Source organism: Sparus aurata, chromosome 24, assembly GCF_900880675.1.
Source record: "Sparus aurata chromosome 24, fSpaAur1.1, whole genome shotgun sequence".
In the NCBI taxonomy this organism is placed as follows: Eukaryota; Metazoa; Chordata; class Actinopteri; order Spariformes; family Sparidae; genus Sparus; species Sparus aurata.
In genome coordinates this window covers 22,199,380-22,220,125 of record NC_044210.1, presented here as the reverse complement: position 1 = coordinate 22,220,125, position 20,746 = coordinate 22,199,380, and the positions used below count along the sequence as shown (strand labels likewise).

General features: G+C 42.3%; 1 protein-coding gene across 1 annotated transcript in view; it reads left to right on the top strand.

Annotated features, from left to right (window-relative positions):
- Positions 1-20,746, top strand: part of LOC115576965 (NACHT, LRR and PYD domains-containing protein 3-like) — a 61,584-nt gene that overhangs the window by 15,696 nt on the left and 25,142 nt on the right. Inside the window, exons 8-16 of the mRNA XM_030409688.1 lie at positions 4,143-4,309; positions 7,804-7,891; positions 8,054-8,165; positions 8,324-10,121; positions 10,219-10,392; positions 10,797-10,860; positions 11,069-11,075; positions 11,163-11,313; positions 16,873-17,046. Of these exons, the coding sequence (XP_030265548.1) occupies positions 4,143-4,309; positions 7,804-7,891; positions 8,054-8,165; positions 8,324-10,121; positions 10,219-10,392; positions 10,797-10,860; positions 11,069-11,075; positions 11,163-11,313; positions 16,873-17,046 (2,735 nt within the window). The remainder of the gene's footprint in view (positions 1-4,142; positions 4,310-7,803; positions 7,892-8,053; positions 8,166-8,323; positions 10,122-10,218; positions 10,393-10,796; positions 10,861-11,068; positions 11,076-11,162; positions 11,314-16,872; positions 17,047-20,746) is intronic.

Sequence of the window (20,746 nt, the reverse complement as noted above, 5' to 3'; positions counted from 1 at the left end):
GAGCACGTAAATGCAGTAACTGGGTCAAGCTGGACTCCTCATCCGTGCTTCCTCGGATGGCCAAACCCTGACATGAAAGATATTGGATTGAGGATAGAATAGCCAACAAAGCTGTTCTTACATCTGACATCTGCTTGTATTTACCAGCAGAAATTGATGCGGCAACATTTACACCCGCATTAGTAGCAGCAACAGTGCTAACTGCAGCTCTATGCAGGTTTGACTTTTCATGAGTTCGAAATCTCTCCAGTGCTTTGGCCCAGCTGAAAAACCATCCCGTACAAAAGCTCTCAAAGACTCTTGGTCATGTGTTGTGGATGGGAGAGGGGCGCCCATGTGTTTGGCCGCAGTGCAAACCTCACCAAATACCTTGTTTTCTGCAGCATCGTCGTCTGTAGGCCTACTGCTACTGTCCTCAGTCGTTGACACGGTGGAGTCCTCACTGGAAGACAGTGTCGGGTCGGTAGACATTTTTGGTGTTTTTACCACAATTTTGTCCATTTTGTTGGCTAAATGAACCACTGTTTCATCAACAAGTTGCCGTCCAGCCTTTTCGGCAGTTTATCTGACATCCCAGTAATGCAATGCGTTGCTAGGTTGCAGGGGAGTCAGCAAATGAATGACAAGTGTAGGTTGGCACACGTAGGTGCTGGCAATCTCTGTGGGTGCTCGGACCCCGAAGCACCCACAGAATCTGCGCCTATGCAAGAACCCCAACATTGGACTTTAGTGGAGTTAATGACAGTTAAGACATGAAATATATTGTAGGAATGAAAAGAGTTGATATTTCTGTAAGTCTGAGCGATGGATGGATCAAATAAATGCTTTAAATAGTTTACAAAGCTGCTGTTGAACAAAAGGAATATAGAGGTTTAGAAACAGCTGCTGGTGACGATCCAGAACCAGGAAGTGAAACACTGACGGCTTATTTCATCATTTGTTTCTCAACACAAAAACACAAAGAAGTCTGTTTTCCTTCCTTCTGATTGGACGCTCACATCACAAAGAGGGAGTTCCAGAACCGGGCCACGGGCTGAACCTGATGTGGACTTTGAGTGTGTGTGACTGATTGTGTGTGTGTTGAGTCACACAGTAGGTGTGGATCATAAACTGCTCTGTTTGCTGCAGTTTGTCACTTTAACACAGAACTTCCATCCACATTAATATGAAGCATGAAGGTTTGTATTGAACTCATCACTGTTGGGATCAATGTGCTGAACAACACTCATCAATACACTTTAAATAACTAGATTTACGTCTTTGCGTCATCAAGCCCCGCCCCCTGCTGTTTCCGGTTTACAGTTAACTTTCACTTTCACTGATCCTCTGACGCAGCAGCTTCTTCTCTCCGTTTAAAGGTAATTTAACGGACATTTGAAATGTTTTACACTTTAATGACTCGGTGTAATGAGAGTAGAAGTGGAGTGAGTTGGTCAGTGTGTGAACACAGAGTGGTTGTCACTGTGTAGCTCCACTTACTGATGACTGAAGGCAGCTTCTCCTGCCTGAATCAGCCTGTGGAGGAGGCCGAGACGAGCCGCCGCTCTCCCGCTGTCTGACGCACTAAACGCGGCTGGAGAGCAGCTGTTCGCCTGGATGCGGGAGCTGGAGGTGCTGAGGGGGCTGCAGCACCCCCTAAAACGAGGCTGTAACATAGGCCGAATTTACAAGAAGGCCCGAATCATTAAGAATGTGTCATTAACAGCGTTTCACACAGTTTATAAAGGTTCTCTTAACTCAACAACTCACTAAATGGAGAGATTTCTGAAGGGAGTCTGGGAACGTCCTGTCCATCCTCCTCTCCCTGCTGCTGTTGACTATAGCAGATGTGACTTATAACATGTTGGTTTTCAGGTTTTTGTTCATAATCATCAGACAGATGTTCTCCTGGAAATTCAAATGAGTCCAAACACATGAATGTGGCCCACCATTTACTATGACGTCATCATTTAGACTAAGCCCTCTGCACCAACTGCATAAAGTAGAAAAATGTATTTTGTCTTGATCATCTGAATGTTTAAATAAACAAAAGATACATGTCAAGTAAAGTTATAATGTTGCACGAAGTTGGAATACATGACTGTAGTACCTTAAAATTGTAGTTCCTTATAGTACTTGAGTAAATGTACTTTCCTCTACTGTTACTGGTGTTTCTAGAACAGTGATCCCAGTCGTGTCTCGCTGGATAAGCAGTTTTACCAACATCCTGTCCTCAGCCATCCTGGGGGAGGTGGCTGAGGACAGGATGCTGGCAAAACTGCTGGTGATCATGGACAGTGTCTCTCATCCCCTCCACAAAACCCTGGACAAGCTTAAGAGCAGCTTCAGCAACAGACTCATTCAACCTCGCTGGTTTAAAGAACGGCACAGGAAATCTTTCCTGCATGGTGCCATCAGACTTTACAACGCTTCACAACAACGCCCAGGAAATACACTCACCCAATTTAAAGCCCCTGTACAGACTTTTCATTTAGTGTTGATTTTGGCGGCCCCGCTGGACGAAAGCGGTGGTGTTTTGCCGGAATGAAGACTGCATTTCCCATGAGCCCTAGCGCCTACTGTCGTGAAGACGTTTGTCTGGCCGGCGCATGTAGATTTGTTTTGGAAACGTCGGAGAGAAGACTGGACTTGCTTTGAAAACTTTTTTTTTTAGCAGCTATCTGCAGCGTGCATATGGATGAGGTAATGTGTCTATTTGTATTTCTATGTAATATAATATGCCGCCGGTGAAACAAAGTAATGTTAAAACTTGTATCTAAGTTCTGTCTATGTAATTGGATCATGCCTTTGACCTGGACAAATGAGAATTTACACAGACATACATCTAAGTTCGTAACAGTAAGCCTACAAAAACTGCAGTAGCATTGCCAACATAATACGTTACGTTGTAAGCTAACTGTATTACCGTGATGTCTGTGACATAGGCTAAACATGCAAAGACACAGACACTATTGTCACTGTGTGTAATGCTGCTGTTGCACTGCAATTTCCCCACTATATATATTACCCACAGTGCTACAGAGCTAGCGTTACAGCAAAGTCACAGTGATTGTGATGGATGTTTTGTTCTAAGTAAGAAACTGAATCATTTATAATGACAGAGAATATTACCGATGCATCGTTGCAGGTCGGCTGGGCTGATACACACAGCTGAAATGGATGCGTGATCTAAGACGTTTGTTGTCGTTTTTACGAGTGTAGTATCAAGAGCTAATCTAGTGGTAACGTTAGCCAGCTTTGTTGTGACAACATAAATTCATGTATTGCTGTAAACTACGTCCCGCAATACATTTCTTAAATGAAATACTATTTACATACCTGTCTAGGAGGAATCGGGCAAATTCTGGATGTGACTTGAATCCCTTCAAGCCCCGCAACTCTCTCCATCTCTGGAAGGAATCGCCAATGTTTATCCATGTTTAGCCCTAGCTCGACCGGATTCCCTCTCGGCCTTTCGTTGGTCTTCGGTTCGAATTATTTTTATTTTAATTGTCTCATTATCAGCCATGACAAAAGTTTTAGCTCAGTTAGCACTGGCTAGCGTAGCAACAAAACAGATATGCTGAATGTCGTCAGTTCCGGTCTGACTGCCGTAAATCGTTTCGTCAGTGGTCCGACCCGACCAAGGCCTTTCAGAGGTATAGAATTAGACTACTTAGAAAAAGCGTATCTTCACACTGATGGGCTCATTTGCTGTTGTAGGTAACAGAGACACATCAGCAGAAACCAGAGACTTTTATATATCCAGTTAAAAACTCCGTACAGGGGCTTTAAGTGACTTATTACTTAAATCTTACCACTGTAATTAAAAATGCACCTTTCTCTCTTTATCTTGCACCTTCAAATCCACTAAGTTTCATTTTGCTCAGTATTTAATATTATTTAATATTTATCTGGAACTGCGAATCTGGTGTTTAGAGCAGATGACTAACTTCCAGTCTGATGCTCCATGACACCATCTAGTGGACTGACAGTAGAAGTGCAGCATTCATTTGACACTGATATGAAGCAGCCAATCAGAGGAGGAGCAGCTGATGTTCTGACAGGAGACATGATGGAAAGGCTGATTTCAGTTGATGTGCAGATGAATGATTTGTGTTTCCTCTCCAGATGAAAGTGTGTGTGAGTTGAGCAGCATGAATCAGTGTGAGGACAGAGAAGAGGGAGGCCCTCCCTCTAAAACCACTGGACCCGGACCTGGACCTGCACCTGGACCTGGACCTGAGCCCAGCTGTGTGTCCTTCAAGAGTGACGAGTCAAAGGATCCTCCTATTAATTTTAAAGGACAACAACCTCCTAATGTAAAGAGGTGAGCTGTTAATAACATTAAAATATCATTGATTTATGATTTTTACACCAAATCCTGCTTGTCCCAGTCAAAGGACATTGTTACTGATTTTAAACAACAGCACTTGTCAGAGAGACAGTAAGTTGTTGTCCTGTTGCTCTCTGTTGATGTATGTCCTCATTAAATCCAGTCTGACCAGTTGTCCTGATGGTCTTCATGTTCTCAGAGTGATGATGGAGGTCAGAGCAGGATTAGTATTAAAGGACAGGTTCACATTTCTTCATGTCCATCCCTAAACAACTCTGACAGGACAGTGTTCCTCCTGTGGACAAACAGCAGTGACTCACCTCCTGCTGAAATCTGACCCTGCTGCTGAGGAGAGGAAGGGCTGTGTGTTATATCTGACGTTACAAGGGCCCGACCCATCCGGACTTCATGGGGCTGGTACCGAAACACATATGAAGAGTAAAAAACTCTGATAACTGATATACGTATATGCAGATTAGATATAATATATATAAAACAAATAATTTATTTTCTGAGTTCTTAAAGGAGTCATCACCTGGTGTTTTACGTATCCAGTCCCCCTTGGATTGCTTTGGATCAATTCTTAAAACTTATTAGAAAATAATAAATAAATAAAAAAATCAAACAGAGCAGTTTCTTACGCGAGATTATGCACGAGGTTTTGACCGGTCCGGATGTGCATTGTATTAATATGAAATGAGGCGTGCGTTGATTGGCTGCAGGAAGGACAGAGCTGGAATGGGGGGCTAGCCTGCATGCACACAGACTCCAAAACATAAAGAGCCCCCTGTCATGGCCAGTGTTGTGGGTAACACATTACAAAGTAACGCGTTAGAGTACTCTAATTACTTTTTCGTGTAACGTAACGCGTTAGTTTCGTGCGTCAAGCAATCAGTAACTTCGTTATTTTTTTTTTAAAAGTAATCCGTTTTAATCCCCGACTGCAGCCTGGGTGCATTTTAAGGAGGCTGTGTGTGTGTGTCAGTTAAGTTGCAGCATGTGCGAGGTGCTGCACACGGCTTTTAATCTTTGGTAACGTATGAGTACTCTGACGCGTTTTATTCATAGGTAACGCTGTAACGTAACTGATTACTTTTAATTGATGGTCACGTTGTAACCTAATTAACTACTTTCCAAATTAACTATACCCAACACTGGTCATGGCGCACACACTAAATGACGAACCTTACAGAATTCAGGCATTTATGTACAAGCCGGAGTTGGAACCTGAACGGGAGAATGAAGAGGCAGAGACGGTGAAGAGACACGATTACAGCAGGATGTCTCTGAATGGTAAATTCTTTGTTTTTTCCTTCTTAGTTTTCACACTCCAGCTTTTCAGGCAAGTATCAACTGAGGTCCAACACCAATATTCATGTTTTAACAAGAGAAATTGCGATTTCCGGGTGATGACTCCTTTAAATATAGTCGAAAACAAAAAGACATAATGAATAATTTTTTCATTCTCCAATGTTGCAATCTCAATTGAATACAAGTTTATTGAGACTCTTCACCAATTTGCACTGGCCATTTAACATCCAGCTAGCTTGTGTTAGCTGTGTGTTGCTGTCCACAGTATTAAACTGGTCAATAACAGCTGGAGGGACTAAACCAGACAAGCTGCTGAACCAACCAGTAAACTGACTGACTGTTGATTCACAGTGGGATCAGCAGTACGACCAACACTTTGATGTCAGAGGAAACATCTGATTCAATTATAGCTGCTGCGCAGTGATGGGTTGTGTCCGGGCTATTTTTTGCCAAATTTAGGCAATTCTGAGCAACAACCAGGTGAATAGGAAGACAAGACAATTGACAACAATATTCATTTTGGACAACTTGGGGCTTGAACTCACATTTTTGGGAACCAAAGACTGTCATCTATCGCTCTGAGCTAATTGGCAAGTGGCAATACAACAGTGGCTTCACAAATTGAGTAAGCCATTCACTGTTGTGCAGGCAGATTTGAAACCACTGTAAAAAATTCAGTTATCAAGACAAAAATATGAAAATACACATATTGCAGCATGGAGATGTTGGTAATTTGTTTTTAAAAATGATTGATTTGCTCCATAAGTGAATAACTGATGTTTTAAAATGCTGCTTGCATTGAGTGCAATTATTCACATGAGAGCAGAATTCAAAATGTTCTCTAAATATTGTTCAATTTTTTCATGAACATTGAAGTTTTATTTATCAGTTTGCAGGTATATGTTTACAGTAGTGTTCACCGTCAAACATTTTCATGCACTGTAGGCAAAAATTGTGGGAGGAGATAGTTTTTTATAAGTTTTACAAAAAAAAACAGAGTGATGGACTTCATAATTTTTAATAGGTTTAAATGTACAAAAGTGTCTTTAGTATTAGGGCTAGAGTTTGATGAAAGTGTGAAGTTCTAGCAGGTTGATTTGTTAAGAATTTTCAAAGTTTTTAATTTGGCACTTGCTGTAGAGTAACCATCTGGACTATTTGCTTGGGTTTACAGTTGAGGTAATCTGGCATGAGACTGGACCTTTGTGCAAAATTTGGTTAGCTTTCACCCATGGTCCGGTCCAAGCTATTTGTTTTTATTTAATTTAGAGGCTTGCTGTGATGCCACAATCATCAGGAAAATTGTCTTGTGTTTCATGTTGAGGACATCTGACATTTTGATCTGTCATCATCATTATCATCCTTGCTAGGTCTCAAACCCACAAACCCTGACACGAAGAACCAGCTCCTAACTCACTTAGCTAATTGGCTGAAAGCGAGACCTGCTGTGTAGCTTCATTTGTCGACTCAGGGAGTCACTGTCTGGGCAGCTGTTGTCAAGGCAGATTTCAAAAATGGTCAAAATGTCAGAAATTCTGTTACCTGAACAAATAAATAAATTGCATCTTGACAGCATGGAAATGTTGGTGATTTGTTTTTATTCTAAGTGTTTTGCTTCATAAGAGAAAATCTGCTGTTTAAAAAATATCACTCTTACATTGACTCCAGTTGTTCTCATGAGAGCAGAATTCAAAATGTTCTCAAAAATTCAGTTTTTGAGATAAAATTTTGATATTTGCCATGACTCCAAAATATTCTCATTTTTTTCAGGAAGATTGAAATTGTGTTTAGCAAGAATTTGATAGTATATGTGTACAGTACTGTTTACAGTCAAACATTTTTATAGTATATGTTTACAGTACTGTTTACAGTCAAACATTTTTATGCACTGTAGGCTTAATTTTTCATAAATCAAAAATCCGAGAAACAAGTTTTGTGGAGGACGGTCTGAAGATGCTCTTCAGCAAGTTTGGTGGCAATTGAGCAAAAATTGTGGGAGGAGAGGAAGTTTTGGGTTTTACAAGTGATGGACTTCATAATTTGTGATGAGTTTAAGTGGACTAAAGTTTCAGCAGTATTGGGGCGACAGTATGGTGAAAGTTTCAAAACTGTAGCATGTACTGTTGATTTTGTAGGTATTTTTAAAGTTTTTAAATGTACGCTTATTGTGCCCTCAGAGTCCACAGAGTCAACCAGGAGAGCTCAGAGGTTCCCAGAGGTCCATCTGTCCAGCAGCATGAGACACACCTGGACTCCATTTTTATGGTCTGTACATGAACAACAACTACTTTTACATCCAGTCTGTTCACAATAATCTCCATGCTGCACTTTACAGACCAGTGGTGAATCTGTCCAACATGGACCTGATGTTTGTGTCCATGATGTCAAATGTTGTTATTTAAATAACATTCTGTTCTCTTCTGTGAGGATGGTGAGGATGAAGAGCAGAGGAGGAGCAGCAGAGAGGCATCTCTGAGGATCACACTTGACTTCAAGAAGAGAATGAAGCAGGAGGAACTGGCTGACTGTTGGCAGAGCAGTAAGAGGATTTCTCTCAAGATTTGACATGTTGGATAAATGAAACATTTCCTGATGTCTGATGATGATAAATCTGTTTATATATACAATCGTTAGGGGAAATTGTCATATTTTCTTTATGAATAACTTGCTGAACTTTTTTGTTGTGTGTTATTTCAGGAAGTAATTCTGAAGTTTGTCTGCATAAACTTAAATCTAACCTTCAGAAGAAGTTCCAGTGTGTGTTTGAGGGGATAACTAAAGCAGGAAACCCAACACTTCTGAATCAGATCTACACAGAGCTCTACATCACAGAGGGAGGGACTGAAGAGGTCAATGATGAACATGAGGTCAGACAAATTGAAACAGCATCCAGGAAACCACACAGACCAGAAACAACAATAAAACAAGATGACATCTTTAAAGCCTCACCTGAAAGAGATGAACCAATCAGAACAGTGATGACAAAGGGAGTGGCTGGCATCGGGAAAACAGTATTAACACAGAAGTTCACTCTGGACTGGGCGGAAGACAAAGTCAACCAGGACATACAGTTCATATTTCCATTCACTTTCAGAGAGCTGAATGTGCTGAAAGAGAAAAAGTTCAGCTTGCTGGAACTTGTTCATTACTTCTTCACTGAAACCAAAGAAATCTGCAGCTTTGAAGAGTTCCAGGTTGTGTTCATCTTTGACGGCCTGGACGAGTGTCGACTTTCTCTGGACTTCCACAACACTGGGTTTCTGACTAATGTTACAGAGTCCACCTCAGTGGATGTGCTGCTGATAAACCTCATCAGGGGGAAACTGCTTCCCTCTGCTCATCTCTGGATAACCACACGACCTGCAGCAGCCAATCAGATCCCTCCTGGGTGTGTTAACATGGTGACAGAGGTCAGAGGGTTCACTGACCCACAGAAGGAGGAGTACTTCAGGAAGAGATTCAGAGACAAGAAGCAGGCCGACAGAATCATCTCTCACATCAAGACATCCCGAAGCCTCCACATCATGTGCCACATCCCAGTCTTCTGCTGGATCACTGCTACAGTTCTAGAGGAAATGTTTAAGACCAGAAGGGGAGGAGAGTTGCCCAAGACCCTGACTGAGATGTACATCCACTTCCTTGTGGTTCAGGCCAAACTGAAAAACGTCAAGTATGATGGAGGAGCTGAGACGGATTCACACTGGACTCCAGGAAGCAGGAAGATGATTGAGTCTCTGGGAAAACTGGCTTTGCAGCAGCTGCAGAGTGGCAACCTGATCTTCTATGAATCCGACCTGACAGAGTGTGGCATCGATATCAGAGCAGCCTCAGTGTACTCAGGAGTGTTCACACAGATCTTTAAAGTGGAGAGAGGACTGTACCAGGACAAGGTGTTCTGCTTCATCCACCTGAGTGTTCAGGAGTTTCTGGCTGCTCTTCATGTCCATCTGACATTCATCAACTCTGGAGTCAATCTGCTGGCAGAAGGAAAACACACCTTCCGTCGGTCAAAACTATTCAGAGACAATCCTGAACAAACATATCTCTACCAGAGTGCTGTGGATGAGGCGTTACAGAGTCCAAATGGACACCTGGACTTGTTCCTCCGCTTCCTTCTGGGTCTTTCACTGCAGACCAATCAGATTCACCTACAAGGTCTGCAGACACAGACAGGAAGTAACTCCCCAACCAATCAGGAAACAGTCAAGTACATGAAGAAGAAGATCAGTGAGAATCTGTCTCCAGAAAGAAGCATCAATCTGTTCCACTGTCTGAATGAACTGAATGATGGTTCTCTAGTGGAGGAGATCCAACAGTACCTGAGTTCAGGAAGACTTGCCACAGATAAACTGTCTCCTGCTCAGTGGTCAGCTCTGGTTTTCATCTTACTGTCATCAGAAAAAGATCTGGAAGTGTTTGACCTAAAGAAATACTCTGCTTCTGAGGAGGCTCTTCTGAGGCTGCTGCCAGTGGTCAAAGCCTCCAAGAAAGCTCTGTAAGTGTGGAGAAGTTTTTTCAGAATACAGTAAATGTGCTGTTATTGACCCCAAATGACAACATTTAACTTGTTCTGCTCATTTTTCTTTATCCAGACTAAGTGGCTGCGACCTCTCAGAGAGAAGCTGTGAAGCTCTGTCCTCAGTCTTAAGCTCCCAATCCTCTAGTCTGAGAGAGCTGGACTTGAGTAACAACAACCTACAGGATTCAGGAGTGAAGCAGCTGTCAACTGGACTGGAGAGTCCACACTGCAGTCTGGAAAGTTTGAGGTCAGATCAACGTTTGTTGTAAAATCTTTTATATATTTCTTTAAACTCATCCATACATTTTAAACAGCTTTTCTACTATGAGTTTTGCTGTCAAAAATATTTTCTTTCAATGTACATTTCATTATTTCAGATCCTGCACAACATGAACAATGAGGAAGGAGAGGATTTTATTTGGGTGGCCAAATTAATTAACAGATTTTCTTTGATGTATTTGACACATACATGCTTTTGGTAAACACAGTAGTTATTTAATAAGTTATTTCTTTGAAATGGCTGGTGTATTCAATACAATATAAGAGGATGTGGAAATAACAGTTAAACTAGTCGGAATCTTAATTTATGCACAGATTTGCTCTTGCTCTTTTCAAATTTTACCATGTTCCTATTTATTATTTCCTGTTCAGAATGAGTGGCTGTGACCTCTCAGAGAGAAGCTGTGAAGCTCTGTCCTCAGTTCTCAGCTCCCAGTCCTCTAGTCTGAGAGAGCTGGACCTGAGTAACAACAACCTGCAGGATTCAGGAGTGAAGCATCTGTCTGATGATCTGAAGAGTCCACACTGTGCCCTTGAAACACTCAGGTCAGATAGTTTATAGTTTGTCTCAAATTATTTTGGTTATTTCTTTAACTTTTGAATTCAGTTCTCTCTCTCTTATGTCAGAACTCTTTTGTTTTCAGGAAGCAAGTTCACATGTGCCACAATGATATTATAAATAATGTAAATGTCTTTTTTATTGTTCACGCTCCAGCCTGAGTGTCTGTGACCTCTCAGAGAGAAGCTGTGAAGCGCTGTCCTCAATTCTCAGCTCCCAGTCCTCTAGTCTAAGAGAGGTGGACCTGAGTAACAACAACCTGCAGGATTCAGGAGTGAAGCATCTGTCTGCTGAACTGAAGTGTCCACACTGTGCCCTTGAAACGCTCAGGTCAGGATTCATCATTTTATTTCATAATTTCATGTAACTTTACAATTGGAGCCGGGCCTGATTGTATTCCTAATATAATTCAATTTATTTAAGAGACCCAACATTTCCCCCATGAGCAAGCACTTGACACAGTGGCGAGAAAAAAACTGCCTTTTAAGAGGCAGAAACCTCCAGCAGAACCAGACTGTGGTGGGCTGCCATCTTTCTCAAGTGGTTGGGTTGAGAAAGAGAGAGACGGAGACAGAAGCCTCATTCACACTGCCTATTCAAGGCAGAAATCTTGCGTCGATATGCCACTTTACTGTAGGTGTAAAAGTTACAAAGGTGGAATCGGGGGACAGCTTCATTCCACCTCTGATCCTCCAACAGAGGTAGTAACAGAGCAACAACAGAGGTGAGACAACATCTGTGTGGACAGGAGTGTGATGTTCTGATAGTGTTCACAGTCTGATCCTTCACTCATCTAAGTTAAAATACAAAACCAATGACACCCCTAATCTATACATATATATATATATATATATATATATATATATATATATATATATATATATATATATATATATATATAAAGAGAGAGAGAGAGAGAGAGAGAGAGAGAGAGAGAGGGCTGCTATATTCCCCTTCAGGCTGGACTGCAACCTAGCATAATGGCCACAGCACACACTACGCTTCGCAGCAGGCCTCACTCCTCTGACAGGTGTATGTGTTTAGGCCACCTGATTAAGGGAGAGGGAAGGAGAACAAAGGGGAAAAGAGGGTAGAGAGCAGCTGTGCTTGCAGATGGAATTGCGACAGCGGCAAGGAAGGTGCTTTCAGGGAAATGCATATATATATATATATATATATATAGTTTGAGGGTTCTGCGCAGTATCTTGGCTGTTCCTAGGACTGCACTCTTCTGGAATGAGGCTTCAGATGTTGTTCCTGGCATCTGTTGGAGCCACTCTCCCAGTTTGGGGGTTACTGCCCCGAGTGCCCCCACTACCACGGGGACCACCCTAGCCTTGACCTTCCACATCCGTTCCAGCTGCTCTTTCAGCCCTTGGTACTAAGTTGGTACTAACTAAGTTTCTCGTGTTCCTTCTTCCTGATGTTGGTGTCAGCTGGGATTGCCACATCTATCACCACCACCCTCTTCTGCTCTTTGTCCACCACCACTATGTCCGGTTGGTTAGCCAGGAGCTGTTTGTCAGTCTGGAAGCTGAAGTCCCACAGAACCTTGGCCCTGTTGTTCTCAGCCACCTTCTGTGGTATGGCCCATTGGGATTTGGATACTTCTATTCCATACTGGTTGCAGATGTTCCTGTATACTATCCCAGCCACTTGGTTGTGCCTCTCCATGTACGCTGATCCAGCTAGCATCTTATACCCTGCTACTATGTGCTGGACTGTCTCAGGGGCTTCTTTGCACAGTCTGGCTCTTGGGTCTGATCTACTCTGGTAGATCCTGGCCTCTATGGCTCTTGTGCTTATGGCCTGTTCTTGTGCTGCCACAATTAGTGCCTCTGTGCTGTCTGTCAGTCCTGCATTTTCCAGCCATTGGTAGGATTTCTTGATATCAGCCACTTCCTCTATCTGACAGTGGTACATGCCATGTAGGGGCTTGTCCCTCCAGGTTGTCTGCTCCTCCTCTTCCTCTGCACTCTCATCAGGGCTCTGCTGCCTGAGACATTCACTTAGCAGTTCATCTTTCAGGGCCATTTTTTCGGTGTATTCTCAGATTTTCAATGTTTCATCCTGGACTGTGGCCTTGACGCTCACTAGCCCTCGGCCTCCCTCTTTCCGCTTAGTGTACAGCCTCAAGGCTGGAACCCTCCGTGCATGGTGAGGAGCTTTCTAGTCTTGATATCTGTGGCTTCTATCTCCTCCTTTGGCCAGCTTATGATACCAGCTGGGTATCTGATGACTGGTAGTGCGTACATGTTGATGGCCCGGATCTTGTTCTTACCATTCAGCTGACTTTTCAGTACCTGCCTTACTCTCTGGAGGTATTTGGCTGTGGTTGACTTCCTTGAGGCCTCTTCATGGTTTCCATTAGCCTGTGGGATGCCCAGGTACTTGTAGCTGTCTTGGATATCACCTATGTTGCCCTCTGGTAGGTCAATCCCCTCAGTCCTGATCATCTTGCCTCTCTTTGAGACCATCTGGCCACACTTGTCCAATCAGAATGACATCCCTATGTCATCGCTGTAGATCCTGGTGGTGTGGATCAGTGAGTCTATTTCTCGCTCGCTCCTGGCATACAGCTTGATGTCATCCATGTAGAGCAGGTGGCTGATTGTTGCCCCACTGCGGAATCGGTACCCATAGCCGCTCTTCGTGATGATCTGGCTGAGGGGGTTGAGGCCTATGCAGAACAGCAGTGGTGATAGTGCATCCCCTTGGTATATGCCACATTTGATGTTGACTTGAGCAATCGGCTTTGAATTGGCCTCTAGAGTTGTCTCCCACATTTCCATCGAGTTCTGGATGAAGGTCCTTAGGTTCCTGTTGATCTTATACAGTTCTAGACATTCCATTATCCATGTGTGCGGCATTGAGTTGTAGGCTTTCTTGTAGTCAATCCAGGCAGTGCACAGGTTGGTCTGTCTCTTCTTACAGTCTCGGGGACTGTTCTATCAACCAGTAGCTGGTGCTTGGCTCCTCTGGTGTTACTGCCAATTCCTTTCTGTGCCTCGCTCATGTATTGAGCCACATGCTTACTCATTTTTGCCGCAATGATGCCTGACAGGGCCTTCCATGTTGTGCAGAGGCAGGTAATTGGCCGGTAGTTGGATGGGATGGGTCCCTTCTGGGGGTCCTTCGTGATTAGGACTGTCCTCCCTGGGTTAGCCACTCTGGGTGGGTTCCATCCCTCAGCAGCTTGGATGTCTGCCATTGAGATGGTTACTGGTTCTTGTTCTGGGATGTTGTTGTGGTCAGCTCTCAGGTCCACTAACCATTGGGCATCGGTGTTGTGTGATGCCTTTCTTTCCCATATGTCTTTCCAGTATTTTTCCATCTCAGCTCTTGGTGGGTCTGGCTGATTGTTGTTTCCCTGCCACTGAGAGTACACCTTGGCTGGTTCAGTGGAGAACAACTTTTTTATTCTCCTGGCCTCTCCCTCCTTGGTGTATCTCCTCAACCGGGTGGCCAGAGCTGTTAGTCGTTGTTTGGCAGTTTCGAGTGCCTCTGGTATGGAGACTGAGTTGCACTTCCTGGGTGCCCCTTTTTTTTCCCATGTTTCCTTTCTGTAGTTCAGCTAGCTGGCTAACTTCTCTCCGTGTTGCCTTTATCTTGGCCTCTAACCGTCTCTTCCATGGTGGACTGTTTGTTATGTCCCGACCCCACCTTATACCCAAGCATCTCCATGATTACTGTTGCTGTACTGTGTATCAGCTTGTTGGTCTCAGTGATGGTTCCTGTGGGGATTGTCTTCATATATATATATATATATCAGAGGTGGATATATATATATATACATATATATATATATATATATATGTATATATATATATATATATATGTATATATATATATATATATATATATATATATATATATATAATATATATATATATATATATAATATATAGGCACACATGATATCATCAAAGACGTGAATGAATTTATTGGGGTAAGGAAAATGCCAGGAAGGTGCTGTTTATTCAAAGAAAGAGCTTTATTAACACTAACACACCATAACTATGTACAAAGCATAATCTGCCCACACAACAACAGGAAGCTCACTAGAAGCCCAAAATCCTACAGCACCATGAAGTGTGTGTTTGCCGCCTCGGAGCTGTAGGTAACTGGCGACATTCTTTTTGAATTCGGGCCATATTGCAAACGTCTTTGGTGTACTGCCCTGTACTTCGGAATCACCTCTAATCACGACTGCAGCGTGGCACAGAGCTTGGTGAGCTCCTGGCTGTGAAAGGACAGAGGTTGCACAATCCATCCAGACACCCCGCCGTTCTCCTCCTCAGACATCAGGTCCATGGTGGCGCACTTCCGAAGGTCCACCTCATCCTCAGCTAGCACTCTGTCTCACTTCCAGCAGCTGTAAAAACAATCAATAAAGACGATCAGTGCTGCACGATGCACTGTATATGGACACAACACATCTATTAATGGACCCGAATAATAGTCACATTAGCCAAGCCAAGCTAGGCTAGCTCCTGCTAGCCTAGCTTAACTCCGGCTAACTAGCTTAGTCGAACTCGCTTTGCTTCCAATAAAACACTTCGACTGCGATGAAGAGCACACACAGTCCACTGTTAGCTGCTCGACGGCAATAACTCTCTCTTCTTCCTCGTCAACCCGGAACTGGTCAACCCGGAAGTGTAAAAACTCTTACAGGTTATGAACTCTCACACGTATAAGAATTACTTTTCAACTTCTTTTAAAACATTCAGAACCCATGAAATTATATTTTAATGTCACACATTTTAAACAGAAATTATTTACAATATCTTATTTGTCTCAATATATGTCATGCAAATTTTTATTTCTTAGCTGGCATTTTATCTTTAACTTGTTCCCAGGAGAGAGAAAAAAAGAATAAAAAATCCTTTTTACATAACATTGCTAAGGACATACACAGGAATTAATCTAGCAAACTTTCATTAAACAAAACAATTCAAGCTAAAATTTACGGGTTTATAATTAGGCTATACTGAGCCTCATCTATTTATACCAGAGATTTTCTTAAAATGAGGTTAATACCTTTTAGAAAAAGGTCAAAACTCCCCCTGCTACCCTGATTTGCATTTGTATAGCTCACAACATTTTCATTTACATGTTAAAGCCTCCCCTAGAATCAGGGGGAGGGGGGTCATGGGGGGACAACTGCCAAGCAAGGCCCATGTAAACACAATTTACTGCAGTTTTCGGTGTTGCCTGCAAATTGCAGTGAATTGTCGCAAACCTGAAATTCCACCACAATCTACAGTGCCACATACTGACAAAAATCCCACTTTTCATGCAGTGACGGACACTTTTTGTTGGAAACTTGTTGGGGTGAAGGAGGAGTTGAAGGGCCCTCCCCCTCCTTTGGGAGGTGTTTTCAGTTGGACCTTCTATGTGGAAGAATAAACCGTCTGCATTGATTCTTCTGGCTTTGGCTTGTTTTTTCAGTTTTTACACTGCTCCAGCCTTACCTGTCTGGATTACCTCTCATGACCTCACAATATTTAAAATGTGGGTCAGTCAGTCTGTTCTGTTTAGTCCTGACTTACATATCTCAACAACCATTGGATGAATAGTCATGTGGGTTTTTGACATTCATGGTCCCCTCAGGATGAACTGTCATCACTTGTGATCCTCTGACTTTTCATTTGGTGCCATCAACAGGTCAACATTTTAATCCATATAATATGTTGGTTCTTGACCAAATATTTGCAAAACTAATGGCATTTGCATTAGCTTCTGCTATACTCTGTGTTTAGTGCTGATTAGTAAATAAGTAAAACTAAGACGATGAATATAATAAACATTATACCCTTGAACACAGATGTGCACTGAATTATCAGGACCCTCAGCTGATGCGATGTGTGTTGTTTTGTGTGTCTGTAGGTTGTCAGGCTGTCTGATCACAGAAGAAGGCTGTACTTCTCTGGTCTCAACTCTAGACTCCAACCCCTCCCATCTGAGAGAGCTGGACCTAAGCTACAATCATCCAGGAGACTCAGTAGTGAAGCAGCTGTCAGCTCAACTGAAGGATCCAGGCTGGAGACTTGAGACTCTCAGGTATGAAGAGTCCTGCTGCAGCCACACACAGTCAGTAGCTTTTTTCACAGTGCCATTTGCATGCATGGATCCTGCGCCAAATCTCCGCACCCTCCTTTGTGTGAAAGTTTCAGATGCAGAGAGAGGGGTAAATTTTGCTCCGGCGCTGATCCGCCTCTGGAGGTAGTATCAGGGCTGCATTATTGGTGAGCCTTCCCAATGTGAACAGATAATCCAGAGGCGCGGAGCAAGGGCGTGCCGGTCTGACAGTCTGATAACTACACAGGTCCTTCACTCAACTAAATACAGCGAAATGTACCACAAAGCAACGATACAGGACCAAACAAAAGTAACGTAGTAACTAGTGCTGTCAGGCGATTAAAAAAATGTATCTAATTATTACTGGATTTGTAATTAATTAATCTAATTATTCACATTTTAATCTCATATCTGCTAAAGGTACCCCAATAAAGAATTCGAATTCTAGGACATTGTATTACATGACTTATCAATTGAATACACTAAGAAGAGAAAATCTGAAATCCACATTTTTATTCGTGAAGTGCGTATCATAAATGAAAATTAAAAGAAAATGGTCAAGCACATCCCAGCAAACCAATTAGGCCAGGTGCATTTTTCAAAATGCAATACAAATACACTTATCTAAATAAAATTCAGAAATAAATTAAGGCTGAATCTCAAATAGGCACTTAAGCAGCCTCTTAATCCTGACGTGTTTAGTGTTTAACAAGTTCCTCGGTGCTACCATCGTCGACATATGAGAGTTTAGATTCCCTGTAGATCCCCGCGCACGAGACTTCACTCCTCGAGACGCAAGAAGAAAGCAAAATGTATATTTTTACTAAGGATAATGACAAAAACTGATAGTAATGCACAGTGACTTGAATTAGTAACTTTAATCTGATTACTGGTTTGGAAATATTCCTGCATTAGGAAAAAGTGGTCAAATTAGAGTAATGCATTACCGGTGTCACTGATTGTAAGTGCAACAAGGAGCTTGAGAACGTCAGTTATAACAACCCACGTATTAAAAAAATGTCGGGTTTAAATCGGGCTCGGGCTCATCATTACAGTTAATATGTCGGGCTGGGCCGGGTTTGGACACAACGTGCATGGGCTCGTGTCGGGTCGGGCTTGATATTTTGGGCCCGATCTAAGCTCTAAGACATATATGGCTACCGTAACGTGCCACTGCCAAGTAGCCTACAGATCATTCAATGGGCCAAATTTAAAATGCTTGTGCATTGAATTGCCACTTAGAATCTCAGAATTAATTGCGTTAATTTTCATAACGCGTTAATTTGCTGTGTAATTGATTAATCTAATTAACGTGTTAAACTGACAGCCCTAGTAGTAACTCTAACTGTCTTTGGCAACTTATATGAGGAAAACAAATATTACATCTGTACTTAGAGAAGCGCCTGTCCTCCCGCCTGTCCTCCCGACTCTTCCTCACATTTCTGCTCAAAAAACAGCATCTGTCACCTGCAAAAAGTTTAACTCCCTGAGTGTTTGTAATGAAAATAAACCACCCCACCGAGACTTTCCCCCAGAAACAGCCTCCGTCTCCGCGAGTGAGGGAGTCAGACAGCATCCTGTGTACTTATGGTGATTATGTATAATTATGTAATTTAGCGCGTAAATCTTAACTCCGTCACTTTCCAGGATGTTTGGTGGATCAGGATCTCAATCACTACACATTATAACAGAGTCCATATGACAATAAACTGTCCGCTGGTTTGGATTAACAAGGGGAACACCTGGGGAAACACTGACGTCATCAACCTGACATGACGTTTAGGAGCTGCATTTCTGTGTGAATTACACACGTGAAGGCGGAGATGCTTCGCTCTGTGTGAATTGCCATCGGCGGAGAATTGGCAAACCACCACTCCGGAGATAATGCGGAGAGGCTGTATAAAAAGGGCTAGTGTGAGACTCTGTATCTCAATTGTAGATGGGTCAGTGTCGGAAGGTCTGCTTTGTTTAATCCACCTCCAGTTGTTCAGTTCAGTTCAGGAGAAAAGGCAGCATGGTAGGGCTGGGCCAAAAATCTGTAAAATCGATTAATTCGAGTTTTTGGTTTGGTTCATTTTTTTTTATTTAACTTGCTCCGCCGCTGCTCCTCGTTGGCTCCCATAGTTCATAGTGGGTTCCGCCCTCCCTGCATTGACTTTCCACAGAGAAACAAACACAGCATGCAGCGAGCAAAGAGTTTGTCAATAAAAAGGCACTGTCTCGGGCACGCAGGTGGTTGAGTGGTTAGAGCACATGCCATGTACACAGCCGACCCCGATTCAATTCCGGCCGGAGGTCCTTTGCTTCATGTCACATCCCCCTCTCTCTTCCATATTTCCTATCTGTCTACTGCTTGATAAAGGTGTCTATGCCGAAAAAAGGCACTGTCTTGTTAGTAGCTTGGTTCTGTAGCGTCAGACCTCGAACAAACCACCGTCTGATGCAAAGTTTGTTCAAAGGCTGTTGCAACTAAAGGCAGCCGACCCAACCATTTATTTCAGCATGTCAAACAGACGCCTGGATCACAGTGGGACACTTGTTCACTACAAGATGTACAGACCGCGGCAGCCCACACGTATCCGCTATAAAGCAGCCAACATTAGCGGAATCATTTAATCATTGTGTCCTGTATGAGAAGAAAGGGTCCCGGTGGACAGCTGTTACAGATGCAGTCATGTTGCATATTGCTAAAGATATGCTTCTCATATTTACAGTCATCCACATGCAGAAAATGTTCGACCCCAGACTTGTGTTACGAAGCCATAACGGGGCATCGATGTCTCAAGCCAGAGGAAGCAGACAGGCTCGTCTTCCTATCTTCCCGATTTTTAATTTAGATTACATATCTTCAGGGATATAAAATTGTACGGAAGAGGATTAGGGCCACATGTGAATTTTTTTAGTTCTGAGAAAAAAGTCAGAATTCTGAGATTAAAGTCAAAATTCTGAGAAAAAAGTCAGAATTCTGAGATTAAAGTCAGAATTCTGACTTTTTTCTCAGAATTCTGACTTTTTTCTCAGAATTCTGAGAATAAAGTTAGAAGTCTGCACATGTAAATTTTTTTTGAGTTCTGACTTTAATCTCAGAATTCTGACTTTAATCTCAGAATTCTGAGAAAAAAGTCAGAATTCTGAGAAAAAAGTCAGAATTCTGAGATTAAAGTCAGAATTCTGACTTTTTTCTCAGAATTCTGACTTTAAAGTCAGAACAAAAAAAAAAATTCACATGTGGCCCTAATCCTCTTCCGTAAAATTGTAAACAAAGGCACCAAAATAAAGGATTTAATGAAAGCTATCTTAACACTTTATCAATACCAATATGGAAACGTATCTGTTTTTATAATAGCAAGCAATCTGACATGTTAAATTTATGTTTACAAAAGCATTTTATCAAAAAGTTACACAGTCTTTTCAAAAGGATGCACTTTTTATGTGAGTTTGAAGCTGCACTGTTTACAATGGCAGGGCAAATTTGTTGTAAAACATAGCATTAAAATAAAAGCAATGCTTTTAATCATTTCTTTGTAATTTGAAGTTTGTTCTTGAGAAGAGAAAAAGAAATCGATTAAAATCATAAATAGAGTTTGGTGTGAAAAAAAGCGTAGATTCAATTTTTAAGCCATATCGCCAAGCGCTACAGGATGGCACTAAGCCAAGAGTTACCAAGCAGAAGATAAGAAGA